General features: G+C 37.8%; 1 protein-coding gene across 1 annotated transcript in view; it reads right to left on the bottom strand.

Annotated features, from left to right (window-relative positions):
- Positions 1-21236, bottom strand: part of egg (eggless) — a 351731-nt gene that overhangs the window by 128491 nt on the left and 202004 nt on the right. Inside the window, exons 16-17 of the mRNA XM_068226657.1 lie at positions 15798-15999; positions 11476-11643 (exon numbers count right to left, since the gene is read on the bottom strand). Coding sequence (XP_068082758.1) covers positions 11476-11643; positions 15798-15999 — 370 coding nt within the window. The remainder of the gene's footprint in view (positions 1-11475; positions 11644-15797; positions 16000-21236) is intronic.

The following is a 21236-nucleotide window of genomic DNA, read 5'->3' as shown; positions in this document are numbered from 1 at the left end:
AGCATATATGAAGTATAAGGAATGGAAAGAAACAAGTTACAAATCAAGTCCTATTCTGATAATGAGGGCAGAGGGTGCAGGGGCCGGTGGAGAGCAACAACAATGTTGGTATAGACAAGAAATGTGTTTTTCCACTAATCAATACACAATTTATTGTAAATAGATTACACTAGATTGTGTATTGATTGGTGGAAAAACACATTTCTTGTCTATACTTTAAATCTATCAATACGGAAAATGAAATTTATAAATAACAATGTTGGAGCGGCGACAATGTGGGCGAGACCAACAGCAAGCAAACCAACAACATCAGTAACTTGTTGGCTAAGATCCTTCAAAGAAGCTGGAAGCTGACCAATTATGACTAAGTGCCCAGAATGATCTGGAAGCAGAAACCAAGATCCTTTTATCGAGAATCTTCTGATGGTCTATAGAAAATGAAAAGTGGAGAGCACAAGTCAGTTTTGAGTCAGTCAAGAGTGCAAGGCAGTCACAAAACAGTCAGGTAGTCCTGAGCGAGTTATTTTTTTCTTTTTTATAAGTTGCTTTACGTCGCACCAACACAGATAGGTCTTATGGAGGCGATGGGAGAGGAAGGGGCTAGGAGTGAGAAGGAAGCGGCTGTGGCCTTAATTAAGGTACAGTCCCAGCATTTGCCTGGTGTGAAAATGGGAAACCACGATAAACCATCTTCAGGGCTGCCGACAGTGGGGTTCGAACCCACTATCTCCCGAATACTGGACACTGCTTTTAAATGTGTAAAATTTTATTGTGTGTTATTTTCCCACCTATTCAATACAATCAATCATAAGATTAATGTTCTTTCCCCATTAAACTATGAATGTGGGACATGTTTCACCCTTTTTAAAGGGCATCATCAGCCTTATCATCACCTCAAAACCAAAAATAGGTACCTGTTTAGCTATGATATAATCTAAAAATTCTTATAAATTAAAAATATTAACATAATGTATAGTCGTTATTTAAGGAACTTGATTAGACATGAGAATAAATAATATGCTAAAAGTCTAATGCCTTGGTAAAAGTAAAAAATGATTAACGTATATGGTACAATAGACATTGGTAAAACAAAAATGAGTTAAAACATTTTTTAAACAAGACTTAAAAAGGAAATACTTTCCGACACGTAAAGTTTTGACATATTACACTAGGCTGCAAAAAAAACCCTTTTTTTGTGCGGTAAAAACAAAAATAGGTGGGTTTTATGAATTTCTTAACGCAGAATTCGAGAAAAAAATTAGTTTTGGCGTATCACGCCTGGTTTAGTGGCAATTTTGTATCACGCCTGGTTTAGTGGCAATTTTACAAAGTATTATTTTGTTCTTATGTAAAATTTTTGATACTTAGTATTGATTAAATTTGATGTATTAATATAAATTTCAGCTTGCAAAACATAATCATATTTTGCATGGTTTGAATACACATAAATGCTGCTTTGTAAGCAAGTAGATGGTTTGTATTATATTTTTAATGTATATTGAAATTTGTGAAACTGAAGCATAAAACGCCTATTTAGTTTCGGCTGTACAGTTGCTTTTAAATTAATATAACCGTACCTTGAATAAAAATTACATGGTTAATCATACATAGTTTTGTTACTTACATTATATGCAGGTTAGATTCACACCTCCATCTTTTCCCGTTTTCCGTGGAATTTCCGGGTTTTTGAAGTTACTGAATGATCTCTAGAAGGGTTGTCTCGTGCAATCGACCAGTAGTAATCGGCCATCATATTCACATCCCAACGTCTCTGATAGCGTCGTTCTGCATCTTTGAGATCCTGGTGAAATCTTTCACCTTGTTCTTCACTGACAGTTTTGAAATTTAGAGGGAAATAATCCAGATGCGAAGCTAAGAAATTCATATTACAACCGAGTTCCTTAAACTTTACCAACATTTTCCTTACAATTTCTTTGTATTGAGGGTCCTTAATGTTGCCAAGGAATTTAGTCACTACATCTTTGAATGCGTTCCATGCCTCTTTCTGAATTTTGGTCACCGTGTCTGTGAAATTTTTATCCTTCATCAGTTTATGAATCTGTGGTCCATCAAATACGCCTTCTTTTATTTTTTCATCTGATAATGGGGGAAATTTAGTGGATACATATTGGAAGCATAGGCTACTTTTATCTAATGCCTTGACATCCTAATTTGATGTGCAAGGGTTGAAGTACAATTTTTTCACGGTCAATAGGACTTACATTCAAGACATTTTTGGATCCTGGTTGTAGTCGTTTCCTTTCTGGCCAATTCACTGTATCCCAATGTTTATCCCGTGCCCTGCTCTCCCATTCGCATAGGAAACAGGGAAATTTTGTATAGCCTTCTTGTTGTCCCAGCAACAATCCAATGATCTTCAAATCACCGCAAATTTGCCACCCATGCTCATGATATGTAAATTTTTCAAGCACCAACTTTAAGGTCTCGTATGTTTCAGACATTTTTGTGGAGTGTGCAAGTGGATGGATGCCAGAACATTTGTATTATGAAGCAAACCAGCCTCTAAACTTATTTTGGAAGAGTCAATAAAAACACGCCAGTTACTAGGATCATACTCTTTCTCTCCCAATTGACATAGAAGATTTGAAACATCCGTACAAAATACAAGTTCATCTTCTTGAGTATAATACTTTCTGGTTGTTAACTTTGAAAGGAAACTGCTTTATCAGTCCATCATAAACATTGCATAAGGGCTGGGGCCTTTAACATGTTTGTTTATTCAAGTGGCCTAAGATGAAAGCCAAACTCTCAACTATCTTATTTTCAATCCTACATACCTCGCGGTCTATTGCATATCTGGGAGGGGGGAGGGGGGGGGGTTGTTATGAATTTACCAGGAAAACCCTAACTACAAAATGAAAATTTAGACAGCAATAAACCTATAATAAAATGCAAACAATAACAAATCAAATCACATAATTGTTTTCTAAAAATAGTTGCGCGAGAACATCTCTCAACATTACATCTTACGAATTCATGCATATACTAAAAAACCGCATTGCGTCAAAAATAGACGTGATAGGGAAAAAAAAAGCATCATTTTCGGAATCAGGGCAGCGATTTCCATAAGAATTATATATTTTCTATTTTACCGCAAAATCATGTTGGCTAGTGTTATTTAACTATGAGCTCAGATCTAGTGATTAGTTAATAATAAGGCTATTGGTTTTACGTCCCACTAACTACTTATTCGGTTTTCGGAGACACCTAGTGATTATTTATCATTCAAATGTTGATAAAATTCGGTGTTGCAACTTTCGAAGGTAAAAATTATTTTATTGTTGTATTCTTGATTGAAGGCTTATTATTGAGTGCTATATTTGGTGGTGCATTAAAACTGTAATAGTGTCATTAACTATCTTCTTTTGTATACACTAATACTGTGGTGTTGGCATGCTGCGTCGATGTTGTGGCATTCTAATGTTAGCTTGTTTGATCAAAAAGAGAACAGGCTGTGGGACACTTGTGATATCATGATGTCGGATGTATACAAGTTTTGTAAAGGGAGAAGTTAGAATTAACCAGATTAAAAAATGTAAGAAACAAAATGGGAGAGAATAACCGGAACAATTATAAGTATTGCTGTGTTGACGCTTACCTTTTGCCCACTTGAATGTCATTTTGATGTACGAGTACTGGAGGTCGCCGATGTTCTGCTATGCGTGTTGTATGTGTGTCGTCTTGGTGGAAGGGCTATTGGCTTGCGGGTTGCGCGTGAGGGGAAGTGGCTTGCGTCTGGTAGGGTAGAGGGATGTGTTGTGTTTATCGGCCCTGATGGGATATTACCGTATTTCTCCAAGACAACAACTTTTTCCTTCAAAAAAATTTAATCAGGCCTAAAAAGTGCTTTGTAAAATCATATGAATGTCTTTTCTTATACAGTAGGCATTTTTAGACTGTAGACGCCACACACTGGCTTTAGTTATGCGGTATTCTTTGCGGCTGTAAATTATGCTTTATTTCATTGGATTTAATAACCATTAACTTAAAATTGGCATCATAATATCGAAGGGAACTCGTTGAAAATTTGCTGGCAATACACATTCCACGCGTCTCTACAATACGACGATCCACCACGAAAATATTCTTGCTTACTATAACACTGTTACTTTCACTCAGCGTCAGATATAACTGGCTCCCGCTACACACACGTCTTGATTGCCAGATTCGGCCAACTTCAGCGGCTAGTGATGTATAGGTCTTAATCGCGGACTTTGAAAGTCAACGAACGAGTTTATTGCGCCGCGGTATGGCAATTCCGCCCATGCATTTTTGTGCACATACCTCACAATTACAACTTCAACTTCTTTAAAGCGTCCTTGTTGCGGGCCACTGAATTAATTTTTTGTGCAGGATGCATTTTTAAGCTATCTTTGTCTTCACGGTAACGCCGAATATGGGCTTTAATTAGGCCTATGCCGTATTTTCCTGCGACTGCACAATTATTATACATTTCCGAGTGTTTAATAGCCATTAACTTAAAATTGGCATCATCACATCGACGAGAACCCGCTGAAAATTTTCCGGCAATAACTGTTCCACGTATCTTTACAATGCGACGATCCATCACGAAAATATTCCTGCTGTCTATAAAACTTAATTTTACTAAGCGTCAGGTACAGCAGACGCGTTGTAACTCTGCTACTGATAGCCGTGGCCTTTCTAAGAATTCGAAGGCTCGCATGTTTTGATGCCATTCTGCAGCTATGAGAAACATTTTTGTAGAGGATAATAGAATGTCATTCTCTCTTCACTATTTTCTGAGATCCAGTGATGTTACACATAGGCACTGTACGACCAGTCGCCGTGGCTAGCGATGAAGGCCTATGATAAAGAGGTGGTCGTTTATTGTCAACGAGTTTTGTGTGTGCGCACCGCGTGGTTACTGTGGTAGTTGCCAGGGGTGTTCATTACTATCAGGCCGCGAATGCAAAACGACCCTTGATTTTTCACACGAGATTCTGAGGGAAAAAAAAGGTCGTCTTGGATTCGAAGAAATACGGTATCATTCCAGAGGCTTCTGCGGCAAACATTTCAGTTTTCTTTTTCAAATGGCATCACCTAACCTAACCGTATATGTATCATGGAAACCTATTTGGACCGTATGTAGAGAAATGATGACCTCCTCGCTAACAACTGACGTGGGAATAGCTTTCCGAAATTTAATAGGACGCGAGAAAATATAAACTATCCTCAGAAATCATATCTTGAGGTATATCACTTTCTTACTTATTCAGTATACAGTATACTATTAAAATTAAGAGATCGTTCACTTCAGCCTTTATTTTTAACAAGTTAATAACTGCTATCGGCCACGTTATTTACGCATTCATTACGAAAACGTCTTATCCTCATTCATTTTGAATTTATTTTGAGAACAGCAGTCGACGGGTATTACTAATCGACTCCAATATCGCCTTTGAATGTTGACGAGAGAGCTTGCAAATGCACATAGCGCGAAAACTATACTGTACCGAAGATGATCGATCGCATTTTGTGGCAAACATTTCAGTTTTGTTATTCAAATAGCGTCACACATCCTAACTTATCTGTACTATATGTAGGATGAAAACATACTTCAAGCGGAAGGAGAGAAATTATATCCTTCTCACTATAAATTTACATGATAATAGCCTTTCCGTAATTTAACGGACGCGAGAAAATATAAACGAACCTCGTAATCAATGACGCTCTCTGCCATATCTTGAGGTCTAGGCCCATCTCATTCTTACTTATTTGCGGTATTTAGCATTAAAATTAAGCGATCGTTTATTCAGCGTTTATCTTTAACGAGTTAACAACGGCTATCGGACACGTTATTTACGCATGTATTACGAAAATACGTTCTCCCCTTTCATTTTCCTCGTAGAAGAGCAGTCGATGAGTATTACTAATCGATTCTGACATTGCCTTCGAATTTCGACGAAAGAGCTCGTTGGTGGGCATAGCGAGAAAACGATACGGTACCAAAGATGATTGATCGCATGCAGTATAATGACTGGGTGCATAAATATCGGCAACGGAAAAAATCAAGCGCGCATAATCGCTCGTAATAACGGATCCGTCAGTGATAGGGTTCTCGCTGTGACCGAAGGATAATACACAGTTTAATCTAGGAATTTTGAAGGGACGGACAAAACTTATCGTTATAATGGGGTTCTCATTATATGCCGCACTCGCTATAGCGGACTTCTACTGTATTAATAAACCCTTTAAAGACCACTTACGTCGATTTTACAACAACTGGATGATAAGCGGCGATCAGCAATTGACGCCCGCTGGAAATATCAGGCATCCACCCTTGGAGTTGTTATGCTCGTGGGTGATGAAGAGTTGGGATCTTATACCACCTGAACTAGTCTCCAAGAGCTTCAAAAGGACTGGGATTTCGAATGCACTAGACGGATCCGAAGATGACTTTCTTCTTTAGCATGCCATTCCTCTGGTTCATACATTTTCTGATACAGCTGGTACGTAACACACTGGTTCTTCATAGTATTCCAGTTATTGGATCCCTACTCTGATGCGCTGAGTTGAAGAATCTGATACTGGTATTAACAGCGGCGAGGACAGCACATCAGATACCGAAACCTGCGATAGCGACACAGAAGATTTGGAATAAATTGTGTACCGGTTAGTCCATATTTCACAACAAAGCGATAACTTTTTGCAAGTGTAATATTTTAACTTTAATACTCAAATTAATGACAATTAACTTAATACGTTCATTTTTATTTTCAGGTTGGAAAAACGTTCGCCGAATTGTTGCGAATAATTACAAATTTTGTTTTAGACTATTTTAATTATTTTGATGTATAAACACGAGTATTACGTGCATCTTAAATTTGTATCAAATACAATTTAGTTATAAATTTTTTGAGTAATACAAATAATGGTATTAAAAATTCTTCGTTTAATGGTCGCACCCTACTATTTTTTCAAAAATTTTGGTAAAAAAAGTGCAATGATTATGCCGGGAAATACGGTATGTCTTCTGGTATAGGCTAGAGCAATTCTGTTACTTTCATAGATCTGTCTCTGTCTTATCCTTGGCTTTGACAATATGAAAGCGACTGAGGTATGAGCGATGCTAGTAATACCAATCCTTATGCAGCCAGTCCCTGCTATGAATGGTGTGAAAATGTTGCTCATGGTGTATGCATTTCAATGGGCTTGGCAGACTGATATGTAATAGCAACTCTGGCTCAGTGAGGAAAGCAACGGGAAATCACCTCACTTATTTCCCTAGTACGCCTCTTCAGTGATGCCTAGGCCATCTATGACAGCTGATGGCAGAGCTGTTGAGGATCCCACCAGCGGCATAGCTGACGGACTGAATATACATACATGTTTTTGGTCCTACCGGAAAGTACTACATAGCAAAAGATGCAGAGAATACAATTTCCGATCACTTATGTTTTATGTTTACTATGATGAGTGGTATTTCAGAGTCGGGAGAAAACTAAATGTGAAGGCCTACAATATCGAAAGCGCATAACATTGATCAACAATAACATTACATTGACCATTGTTTGTTGTGATGTTATTTGTCTCTAATGCTGCCTCTCAACTCCGATAGATGGGATTATTGCTGCGTACCGAGTATAATAGCCTGACTGAATATTGGCGGGAAATAGCCGGGGAATTATAAAACTTTCTTCTTTAGTATGCCATTCCTCTGGTTCATACATTTTCTGATACAGCTGGTACGTAACACGCTGGTTCTTCATAGTATTCCAGTTATTGGATCCCTACTCTGACGCGCTGAGTTGAATGAGCAGTGTACATACAGGGAGAGGCTGACTTTGTAGTAGTAGTAGTAGTAGTAGTAGTAGTAGTAGTAGTAGTAGTAGTAGTATGGCTTGGTCTAGAATAACAATTTAGGCCTATTTCAAATTACAGCACCACAATTCACTAAATAACTCAAAATTCAACCCTGAAAAGAGCCGTTCCTTAAGCAAAGCCAAAAATTTGCCTCCAAGTCAGATAGATTTTTCCGCCGCCAGTGTAGTGAATTGATATTTTCTGACTCATCGGGTACTCCTAGGAAACAGATTAGTAAAAGGGCATATTTTTTGCCCTGGGAGTCTCCAGTATTCGACCCTCTCCCTGCCAAAAAAAGACAAAGAGTGTTTGCGAATCACGGCTGTCTGGGGCTTGGTCATTCCAGCTCTGGAACTTTGGACTGTTACATCGGCAGTGTAGTCCAGTTCGTTAAAAGAGAGAAAATGTGTGGTGTTTAATTTAATAAATAAATAAATAAATAAATAAATAAACAAACAAACAAACAAACAAACAAACAAACAAACAAATAAATAAATAAATAAATAAATAAATAAATAAATAAATAAATAAATAAATAAATAAATAAATAAATAAATAAATAAATAAATAAATAAATAAATAGAATACAGAAGAGTTTAAAGATCTTGGTGAGTGGACAGAACCAACCATCTCTGAAAAGAAAGCTTTTGCATCATGCAAGAATAAACTGGAAATGACTTATCAACTGACCAAAGACTTTTACAACAAAAAGTCCATATCTCTGAATGCAAAACCTAGATATTATTGCACTGTCATAAGACTAGAGGCTTTGTATGCAGCAGAATGCTTTGCTTTCAACAAGAAAGACCTGATAGAAAATTGGAAATTAAAGAAAGAAAGAAAGAAAGAAAGAAAGAAAGAAAGAAAGAAAGAAAGAAAGAAAGAAAGAAAGAAAGATCTTAAGGAAAATTCTTGGCTCAATTAAAGACAAAGATGGATACAGACGTCAGCATAATCAAGAGCTGTGTACTCATGTCCAGAAGATTTCTGATGTCATGAGGAGGAGAACTGCATTTCATGACCACTTGCTGAGAATGAAACCAATACAATTATCGAACCAGATCTTTACCTATTTTAAAGACAAGAAGACCCAGCAACTTGGTTCAAGGAGGTGAAAAGGGACTTACGATGATACAGAAAAATGTAATCAACTCAGGAAGATTCTAAAAGACCACCAGGGTTTTCAAGAAAGGCCAAAGTTAAAGACTGGGAAGGTGTGGCCGGAGGAAAGAAAAGAACAACACCAGCAATGAATGGAGGAGCACTGGGCAAAGATCAAAGCCCAGAGAAGGCCACTGAAATAACGTGGTCCTTAGTAGGCCGATATGAACAAAGAATAAATAAATAATAATAATAAAAATATCGGTTTTATAAGAAATGGAAAGGAACAAATACATGACAAATCAAGTCATTAGAAAGGAACATGTAACAGGATGAACACGATGATAAGCCAACAGTAGACAAGGGTGCAATAAGGACCAAAAAACAACCATAAAAACATAGAACAAGTGCGCCCTTGGATTTTTCAGGCGTGGGCTCTGATTACGAAGGGAAAAAAAAGAAAATATATATATATATATATATCATGAGGAATTTTAAGAAGATTGGAATATCTAATGTGATGACTCAGAGGATGATGTCAAGTGAGACAGTGCAATAGATGCAAATGACCAGATCTATCTGTCTCTTGGTATCTTTTCCAATTAAGTCTGTGGGGAGTAAAATACAGGTATGCCGGCTTTTATTCACAGAATATAAATGAACCAATTTTGAGACGCACATTTTATGCACAATATTTAACTCTGTAATGTTTATGCTGTCAAGGTCAACTCCAAGCTCAGGCTAATAACTACTGCCACCACTTTAAAACTTGACCATGGCACAGCATTTGAAAAAAAAAATCTCGAAACTCCTCGAACTTTATGTTATTTTAGTTATTAAATACTAATTTGAAAAATAAATTGTGTGTTTGATATTATTTATCACAAGTTTACTTTAGATTCTTTTTGTAGTCGTGTAATTTCTCCCTCTTGATTTTTGGCCTCACATTTTAAGAGAAAAGGAGGAAAATGATGCAAGTACAGTAATCGTTCCTAAGAAATTTCAAGGCACCTAGTCATGAATCCTAGGATCCCCAAGTTAACATTTCAGCTAAACTACATACAGTGAAATCTCGGAATGCGAGTAACTTGGTCTACGAGTGTTTTGCAAGACGAGCAAACATTTTAAATAAATTGTAACTTGATAAGTGAGCGAGGTTCCACAATATGAGCGTTACGTATGCCTACGTTTTTCCCTCCCCTGTTCGTTTGTTGAATGGATGAACGAGGTCTTTGGTCCTGTAGTGAAGAAATACCTTTCAGAAAATAATCTGCCCCTTAAAGTCTTGAGGCTATGAGGACGACATACTGGAGCAATTCTAGTTCATTAAGGTTAAGTTCCTTCCTCCCAACACTACTCCACTACTCCAGTCTATGGATCAGCAAGTAATTTCGAACTTCAAGAAGCTATACATAAAAGCACCATTTCAGCGATGCTTCGAAGTGACGGAAGAAACAAACCTTACCTCCGAGAGTTTGGAAGAAATCATTTCCCCATCATGAACTGCCTGAATATCATCGATAAAGCCTGGGATGGAGTCACCAATGGAACTCTCACTTCCACTTGGAGAAAGCTGTGGCCTGACTGTGTTCTTGGACGTGACTATGAGGGGATTGGTGGCGACAATGAGCTGCCAATTGTCGATGAAATTGTGTCCTTAGGGAAGACTATTTGGCTGGAGGTGAATGACGTGGACATTCAAGAGGTTGTGGAAGAACATAGCCAGTAACTGACCACGAACGAACTGATGGACCTGCATCACGAACAACAGGAGGAGGTTATGGACATCTCGTCCGGGGAAGAGGAGCAGGAAAAGTCAACGGAATCTCCCACTTCAACTGAGATTCGGGAGAAGTGCAAAATGTGGGAAACGGAGCAAAATTTTGTAGAAAAACACCACCCGAATAGGGCTGTGTCAGTGCAAGCGATGAATCAGTTCAATGGCAATGCAATGTCACATTTTCGTGAAATCCTCAAAAAGAGGCAAAAGTAACAGTCATTGGACAGGTTCCTCATTAAAGTTGCACAAAAAGAAAACAATTCCAGTGAGCCAACAGACAGCAGCGATTCTGTTAGTGAAATTCATGCTACACGTCATCTCTCGTCTCCCTCACACCAACAATGATTCTATTTTAAGGGAAAGTGCACTTTAATTTGTTTTACATTATATTTTGCTTTATAAATGGTAGGCAAATAAATATTTTTGTGCTGTGGACAAATCATCCGCGTTTCAATTGTTTCTTATGGGAAAACTTGCTTCGATATACGAGTGCTTTGGATTACAAGCATGTTGCCGGAACGAATTATGCTCGCAATCCAAGGTTCCACTGTATAGGCAAGGCAGAAATATCACCAATGTAAAAGATTTGTTGCCAAGACCCTTAATTCTTAATTATTCTCTACTTTCTGTGTTGTTTCTAAAATAAATTCTGAAAATTAATAAATATTAGGTGAAGATAAAGAAATTCTGAAAATGAATAAATATTAGGTGAAGATAACCACATAAGAAAAGAGCAGAAATACTGATACCTGACAATCATCTGTACAGTCACAACCAGGGAGGAACTCAGGATCAGTGTTCAAGCGGACTCCCTCCATAGGCTGCCGCACGGTTGAGTAATTAACATAATCAGGCAAGGAATGATCCACGTAGTTAACACATGGAACAGCTACATTTTCAGCCCCATATGACAAATCCTAAAACAATACATATGCATTGAATTCTACAAGAGTAGAAATAATTTTCACAAACAAGTATACAAATTAGTGGAGGGGAATCAAGCAAATTCTACAGTGCAGCTCAATTGAAGAATGGATACGAAACAACATCTCGGCTGCCTTCCTGAAAGATGTCCTTACAGTTTTACTTTATTTAATCAATGAAAATAGTGAAAAAACCTGCAATAATATTTCTTTTCCTGATGCTTTCTGCAGCATAAAGATGTATATTAAATTAATAAATACTGCTCACAACGTGAAAAGGAGAAAAATCCCTCTTTCAGGACTAGGTAAATACACATTGATTATTTTGCTGAAGTAATATTCTATAGCAACACTGGTTTTGTTATTGATTGAACAATTAGGTCTGAGGGAAATGAAATCAATGATATTTGCTTTACGTCCCACTAACTAGTTTTATGGTTTCCGGAGATGCCCAGGTGCCGGAATTTTTCCCCACAGGTTTTCTTTTACGTGCCAGTAAATCTACCGACACGAGGCTGACATGTGAGCACCTTCAAATACCACCGGACTGAGCCAGGATCGAACCTGCCATGTTGGGGTCAGAAGGTCAGCGCCTCAACCGTCTGAGCTACTCAGCCCAGCAGAGGAAAATGATATACAGGATAAGGATGTTGACAAAAGAGAGAGAGAGAGAGAGAGAGAGAGAGAGAGAGAAGGGAACCTATAAAACTTGCTTCTCACAATTAAGCTGCTCTTTGACATGAGGATCCCTCATAAAGTTTTCTGTTAATTTTTACGTTCTGATATTTGTGTTTCTGGTCTATGGCATGTCTAAATGTTTTAAGAATTTATGTTGATGATAAATCGCCATTTGCATGGAAATTGTCATCATCATGATAGTGATCATCATCACCAATATCCCTCGTCCAGCTCATACTGGGCTGGGATGTTTATGACACCTTTACATCTTCCCCTATCCAACGACCATTGTTCCTCCTTACCTGTGTCCTAATCCAGGTTTCTGCTAATTATATTATTCTTGATCATTTTCAACCACTTTGGTCTGGGTCTCCCTCTTACCCTCCTTCCTTCTACCTTCCTTCATCCACTTTGGTTCCCATCCTTCTTCAATCCTCTTAACAGGTCCAAACCATCCAAGTTTATTTTCCCCATTCTGCTGTAAAGCTTTCCCACTCAAGATTTCCTTCCTGACATCCTCATTTCTTAATCTATCCTTACTGTCACCTTAAAAATTTAATTTCACTGCCTGCATTTTCGTCTCTGTCTTTTTGTCAGCGTCTGGGTCTCAGGTGCATATATTTCTATCAGGCAGTAATACATCTTATACATCAAATCTTTACATTTCATTGGTACTTCCTTTCCCCATACCAGGTCTCTCACACTCTGGTAGAAAACATTTCTTCTCAGTTGAACCCTTTTACTAATCTCTATGTCCAGCTCTGCATCCTGCATCAGTTCATTTCTCAAGTACATGAAGCTTCCCACAATGTCACGGTTTTGTCTCCTAATTTTTGTAATTCCTTTCTATTCCCTTTCTCCTCTAGTCAGCACCATTGCCTTGCTCTTTTCCATGCTGATTTTCATTCCATAATTTTCAATAATCTTACTACTCAACATGTTAAGCTGTCCTTGTAATTTCTTTCTGTTTGGTGCCCTCACCACTGCAAACAGCATTACCTTCATCTCCCGGTCCCCAACTTTTTCTTTATCTCCTTCACAAATATCATCCATAACCATTATCATACCTGCCAATTTTATAAAACCAAAAATCAGGAGTTTTTGATATGAAAATCGGGCAATATCAGGAGATACAATATTGGTCAAAACTGCTTATTCTACATGTCTTGCACAATACAGGAGTACTACGGTATATATTATAACACTTATCGTCTCAAAACCCGACTGTTGCTATACGAGGCTACAAGGCTAAAAATCTTTAATCTGAAAGTATGCCAGTGTGCTTGAAAAATGAAAGAATGGACTGCTATATCACAACATTCAATATTATTCTTATATGAGTGCAATTTAAGGCTCTTACATCACCGGGTAAATGTGATAATTGATAGGTTTTGAATGATTTTCGGGCATTCTTTTATTGCGGGGAAAATAATGTACGTAATGCCTTGTTAACGCTGCAATGGCAGCAGGAATTCTTTGCAGAATTCTACAAACTCTTGTCTTGCACTCGTGAACGTAGTCGTCTACAATTACGTGAAAAGTGTCTCAAGCATAATATCTAACAAGCAGAGGCCAGACCCTGCGGTCAACCAATTTCAAAGAGCTTCAGTGTACCTGTGGGGGGACACTCAACTCGTATATTAGGGTTTAGGTCAATACGCTACGTTTTTGAAGCAAATGAGGTCAAATGTCATGACTCATGACACAGGATCCGCTTCAGACAAAGAGGTGCTAGAACACTAAAAGGCGAACAAATTTTACTTAAACATGTCAGGTCCGCAACCTAATCATTTCTGAACAATTGATGAATCCCCGATTCCAATGCAATGCATATATACTTGGGGTTACATCACAGTTAAACTGAATGGTGGCCTAGTGGTCACTGTACTTGTTTGCAAACCTCGTAAACATGAGTTTGAGTCTCGTTGCAGTTATAATTCTTGTACAAAATAAATATTTGAGGGAATGTGAAGATAAAATGGGAACAAAAATATTACGCAAATTGCAGTACACTTAGTTTTCTACCTGTAATTAATATAGGCCTAAACATTCTCACAGTTACTGCTGGATCTCTCTCTCTCTCTTTATATATATATATATATATATATATATATATATTAACTTGAGGTAGAAAAATAAAGTTCACTGCAGTTTGCCTAATATTTATATTCGCATTTTTACCTTCACGTTCCCTCAAATAATGATTTAATGTGCATAAAAAATTATAGCTATGGCAGGACTCAAACTCACGTCGTCGTAGTTCATAGACAAGTACGGTGACTCCTCGGCCACCGCTCCGCTGGACTGTGTTGCAACTCTTCAAGTATATACGTGCTGCATTGGAATCTGAGGATTCATCAATTGTTTGGAAATTCTTAGGTTGTGGACCTGACATGTTTAAGTAAAATGTGTTTGCCTTTTAGTGTTCTATCACCTGTACGTGTTCCGAAGTGGATCCTGCCTCACGACATTTGTCCTCAATTTTTTAGAAAACGAAAGCGTATTGACCTAAACCCTTATACACAAGTTACTGTTGAGTGTCCCCCAACACGTACATTAATTAGCTCGTTGACCTCTCCTTATAAAAACTATAAGCTACTGCTGCACTGGAGACACTGGTAAGTTGCAATCTGTTGGAAACTCTACCTATTTTCAATTTCTTCTAGTACCTTGTTCATTATGGCTTTGGTAATTACATATCTTTGTAGAAATCTTTCTTCTGACAACTCTAAAAAGTAGTTTTTCCTTACTGTGGGTCGTACTTTGCCTTCTTCAGTTTATAAATAGTCTTCATACGACAGTGATGCTTCAAACTTACGTCTTCTACATGCCTCCATTTTTAAATTTTAGCAGCTGTTAAGAGGTTTAACACAGGGCTGCTGCCATGTTAATTTAACACAAGTATTAACAATTTGTTAAACATTCTTGATGTGACAACCATTTTGTTAAATTATGTGTTAAGTCTCCTTAACAGCAATGTTAACACTTAACATTCATTGAAGAAACTGGGCCCATATGTTAACTGAGGTTGAATAAACTGGGTCCAACTGTATGTGAGTTAGCACTTTATTGCACTGAGACCTTCAATGATTACACTGTCTTCAATACCACACAAGTATGAAGGATGAGTTTTCCACCTAATCAATACTTTATTTTACATAGTGTCAAATATTAATGACAAATATTAATGACAAATATTAATGACAAATATTATTGACACTATGTAAAATAAAGTATTGATTAGGTGAAAAACTCATACTTCATACTTTGTGTGCTTGAATTATCAATATGGACTGTGAAGCTAATAAATTATAGTCTACAAAACCTTTCAGTAACTATCAGTATCTATTAGAAAACAAAGCAGTTGATCATACCCAAGTTCACCATACATATATGTATAAACAAAGTAACTGATCACATCTATCATATTCTTTGAAACTTAGCAAAGAGATGTTCAAAAAGCAGCTTACCTTAATATTAGTGAAAATCTTAACATCATCTAGTATAAACTCAGCAAAGCAGTGAACCCAGAAATCGAAGTCAAACTGGTCAACAGACATCACGGATTTGGTGACTCGCAGGTAGCGATGAAGTTCTTCCAGATTTCGTAGTCGCCGACCGCAAGGTGCTTTGTATAACACCACACGTTTACCACGGTATCTTACAATGTGTCTGTAATCAAAATATTCAAATTTATAACTTTGGATTGCATCATCATGTAATTTCATCCAGTTTTTTTTTTTTTAAATTTTCAAACACTTCCTCCATTTTGAGGCTGCCTGAGATGAAGAATACACTAAAACAACACCATTAAAAAATTAAAAATAAATTATAAGTCCACGATCTCAGTCTGGCAAATACAAATGGTGTCCTAATCAGAAGAGAACCCCCGAACGCTTTCAGCCCCCAGTCAAACTCCTTGGTACTGATGTTGAAGGTCTTCATAAGTTCTATCGTCTTATTACGGACTGTCCCTCTCGCTCCTATCATAAGACCCCTCACTTCTGCATCGCCCAGCTCATATTTATTCATATAACATGGCACTCTAGGTAGGAAGACAGATTTTTTTCTCTGTCTACTTCATCTGGTTGTCGGAGAGTGTTTTAAATCTTACTGTGGGGTCATATATATATATCCTTTATTCCTTTCAATGGTGATCATATCAGTTCTTCTTTTGCTGCAATTTACTTCCTCATGCACTTAAAATCCTTTCTCATGGAGCGACTGCACTATGGACGACATGATGTTGTGATATATGGTGTTTCAAGAGCCTCACCAAGTGCACACGACCCCAAGACGTGAGGTAAAGTTTCAGTCTCACTGCATCTTCTGCAGCAGTTACCATCAAGGGACCTTCCCGCTACAGCTCTTACAGGGGCAATGTTACATGACATTTTCAGATTAGATTAGAGAATTAAAAAACTACTTGTGATTGATTGTTGCTTGGCTTAGCATTATAAAGTAGCATATTTATGACAAATTTGGCTGATCAAAGTTACCGGCTTAAGGAAGTTTTCACGATAAAGTGACATAGTTACTGTGATAAAACTGAATTTAAAGTATTAAGATATTTAACTTGTGTAATTTACACAGGAGGTTTTGTACAATTACAATTACAGTATACATATTTCAATATTGTGGTGTTTAGCCGAATTTTTGACAGTTTTAATTCATTCCTGGATTTTATTCTTTTCCTGTAATGTATTATTTTCTGTGGTCGCTCCAAAAATGGAGAAATGAGGTTTCCCTACTTCTACATGCACAGATATTACACTAGCCCTTCCTTTCTGAATATGCAGTGGGAAAAGAAATCTATGGCTACTGGAACCAGGGCTTGAAAAATTTTCTTAATAATAGAAATCCAGTGCGATGCATAGGCCTACCATGTTTTGGACTTAATTTGTAGTTACTGGTATAAAAAGCACAAAATTTAATTTAGTGTACATGTTATCCTTCGAAGATTATAGCAAATGAAGGCAATATAAGTGAAATTTTACAAAGCAACAGTGTGTGTCTTGTGTGCTTTATATTCACGCACATGTCCTCTTCTGAATACATAAACGCAGTGAAGATGTAATGTAACCTCACCATAGTCAGATGGGCTTCTGGTAAGTCATTCAGCACATCCGTTGCTGCTAAAATGGGTGCAACAAGACAGAAAGAAATTGCAGCTTCTTCTTGTACTGTCAGGTACAAAGTACCATAACAGCAATTCGTACAGTTCCGATATTTACTGTAGGCACGTCCACGGAATACCCAATCCGATATACATATGTTTTAGTTATCACATGATATTTAATTCTTACTTTGGCTGAAGATTTAAGTGGCTGAAACTAGTCCCAAGACTAATATTATTTACTTGATATATTGTATTGAAAAGGTGCACCCTACTGTCAATTTATTTCTTATAACAGAAAGCTGCACTAGAAACCACCAACCGAACACGTAAGGCATTCAGAGGGCCAAAAACTGGTAAGTTTCCAGAGCTGGAAGATGAGTTGCTTCATTACTGTACATTACAGAGTTACGAAATGATGGCTTTACTATCTCGCACGAGACGCTAAATTTCAAAGTACGCAAACTAGCGATTAAAGAAGGAATCAGCTGTTCGGATCTGAAAGTGAGCCGGGGTTGGATCCGTAGATTCATGACATGAAACGGATTGCATTTGCGAAGGCGAACATCTCTCTGTCAGAGAATGCCAAATGATTTCAGCAGTAAAATAATAGATTTTCATCGCCATGTGATAGCAAAGTGGAAGAAAAACAATTACCTCTTATCTCCAATTGGCAATGTAGATGAAACGCCAATAAACTTTGACATGCCATGCAACACCACAATCAATGAGAAGGGAGAATTAGCATGCTTGTACATACAACTGGGTGTGAAAAAAAGCATTTCACTGTCATGCTAGCAATAACCGCAGACGGAAGAAAATTGTCACTGTACATTATTTTCAAAAGAAAAACAGTGCCTAAAGCGAAGCTTCCCAAAGGCATTCATGTACGGGTTCAAGAGAAAGGATGAATGGATACAGCTCTTGTCCAGGACTGGGTCCGTATGGTGTGGGAAGCATGGTCAGGGGCACGGCTTTGATGCCCAGCAATGTTAGTGTGGGACAGTTTCCGCGGACACTTGGTGGAAGACATGAAGAAACATTTTCGGGAAATGAAAACTGATCTTGTAATTTCCTAGTGGACTCACACATTGTCTACAGCCCTAAGATATTTCCGTCAACAAGCCCTTCAAGGACAACGTATGTAAATTGTACGCTGAATGGACAGACGGAGGGGGGATAATAAGCTGATGCCAGCAGGCAAAATAAAGAGCCCGTCAGTTGAACTCGTGTGTGATTGGGTTATGCGGGCATGGGTTATGGTGGCGACAGATGTCATTGTAGAGAGTTTCTTGAAGACGGGCATTGCAAATGCGTTGGACGGAAGTCAGAAAGATGCAGTATGGGATGGTGACCAGAATGATGCACGCAAGAATAGCTCGGAGACTGAAGGCAGTGACAATGAATAGAGTAAGCATGGCAGTTTAATGGAAACAAGAGAGGTCCACCTATTCAATACCATATAATGTTATAAGAAAAATTATAACATTTTATTATACTCGGTACCGGTTTCGATGCTGGTGTGCATCATCATCAGCCAAAAATAAGAAAAATATACATAGACAAAGTTACAATAAACAATGCATAAAGTACATACAAATTTTACAGAACTGGCAAGACCTAATTAAAAATGGGATCCATAAACATTAACCTATGACTTAAACTTAAAAAATAGCACCAACTGTCTTAAAACTATGAATATACGTCCTCTTGATAAAAGTCTTCTGAATCTAAAAACATTAAACCATGTGCGAACAAAAACCAATGTTTCACTATCATAAAAGTCCAAGAGCATAATTTTTAATTTTGTAAGGACATATGTGTAAAAGGTTTACTTGCTAAACATTCACTGAGTATTAGAGTAACCAGTGCAAGAATTAAGAGACAATTTTTCTATTGGTTAAAAATGGCTGTTATTAAAATAACACAACCAGTCAAAAGACGTAAATTCCTATTTTACGTGATAAAACATACGTCTTCTCTAACATAGCCGCTTTCTTTAAGTATTAGATAACAAGATCTTTTTGATGAAAAATATTGGCGGACGCCGTGTTTCCAGGGTACTGTTCTCGGTTCAAACTAGGACCTGAAGCAAGTAAAAAAGAAAATAATATCAAGAAAGGCTTTTTAAAAAAATCTTGTCGTAAAAATTTACGTGAATAAGAGACTCACCTCTGGGAGCGTAATTATTATGTGTTATTAGATGTTAGGGAAGACACTGAGAGCCGCAAGACACCGTGACCAAAGCACCCGCGTTGGAGGGGAAGGGAGGGGGAAGCAAAACAGGGGAGGCACTGAGAAGGAGTAGGAGGGGCCCGGAGCCAATCGCAATGAAGGAAGGAGGTAAGAGGGAGGGGAATTATGCAGGGCAATGCGGCGAGAGGGCGTGGCATGAGAATATTTTTTGTATGTTATGAAAAACTAATTTGCTATTGGACACTTTTCTAAGTCTAAAAAACGCTATCAAAAAGTCAAACAACACTCTTGGTTTCTCAGAAATGTCATTAAGATTCAAACCTGCATTAAAGTATTGGTCCAGGTGAATAAAACAGCTCTCAGTGATGTCAAGTAGAAGAATCTTTCTTTCTGGTGTAAACCATGGTGCTCATATTATAGAAAAATTAGAACGCACTTTCAATTTTTATGTGGTCAAATTTTGTTAATTCAGAATAGGTTTGTAAAAGCAGTAATATTTAAGAAGATAATATTATGAGGAGGGTTTTACATCTTAAATGATAACATTCTTACTTAAGCCTAACCAGGCGAGTTGGCCGTGCGGTTAAGACCGTGCAGCTGTGAGCTTGCATCCGGGATATAGTGGGTTCGAACCCCACTGTCGGCATCCCTGAAGATGGTTTTCCGTGGTTTCCCATTTTCACACCAGGCAAATGATGGGGCTGTACTTTTAATTAAGGCCACATGCTCTTCCTTCCCATTCCTAGGCCTTTCCTATCCCATCGTCGCCATAAGACCTATCTGTGCCGGTGCGACGTAAAACAAATTGTAAAATAATAAAGCTTAAGCCTAAACCACACAGAGAAACTCAAACTAACTGTAGACATTAATTTCAATTTAAGAAGACTAGCACCAGTGTAACGAATGTCAGGCAGCATTTACCTAAATCCAAATCACACAAACATGATAATTTAACTTCTACTCATCCAATTACATTATTATATATCCAAACCAAACCAAACCCCATAGAACAACAGGCCCGAAAGGCCTACTAAGCGACTGCTGCTCAGCTTGAAGGCCTGCAGATTACGAGGTGTCATTTGGTCAGCACGGCGAATCCTCTCGGCCGTTATGTCACCATCAGATGGCTCCGCAATTGTAATCATGTATGCTGAGTGGACCTCGAACCAGCACTTAGATCCAGGTACAAATCTCTAACCTGGCCGGGGATTGAACCCGGAGCCTCCGGGTATGAAGTAGACAAGCTACCCCTACACTGCAGAGCCGGCGTTTCATATTCAGAAAATGATAAAACATTTATCTGATTGTTTTAGAAAGATTTCTGCAGTCATGTACTTTTTAAACAATCTCTTCAGATAATTGAGTAAAGTTTGCTGTAATGACTTATCTGAGAGGAATCATAAGAAAGATTTTATTTCACAGGTTTCCTTTTTTGTTGATATTGAATATTATTGTTATTGGTACAGCAGTTTGTAAAATATTTAATTTATGTGTTTTCCAGTCTGCTGAGAGACAGGTAATTTTTATCTCACGATATGTAATCATACTGAAGTTGAAGACCGCTTTTTGAACATGTCTTCATATTTTCAATAAAGCT

Source organism: Anabrus simplex, chromosome 1 (genome assembly GCF_040414725.1).
Source record: "Anabrus simplex isolate iqAnaSimp1 chromosome 1, ASM4041472v1, whole genome shotgun sequence".
In the NCBI taxonomy this organism is placed as follows: domain Eukaryota; kingdom Metazoa; phylum Arthropoda; class Insecta; order Orthoptera; family Tettigoniidae; genus Anabrus; species Anabrus simplex.
Note: the sequence above shows the minus strand (reverse complement) of the source record. Positions and strands in the feature narration are given on the sequence as shown.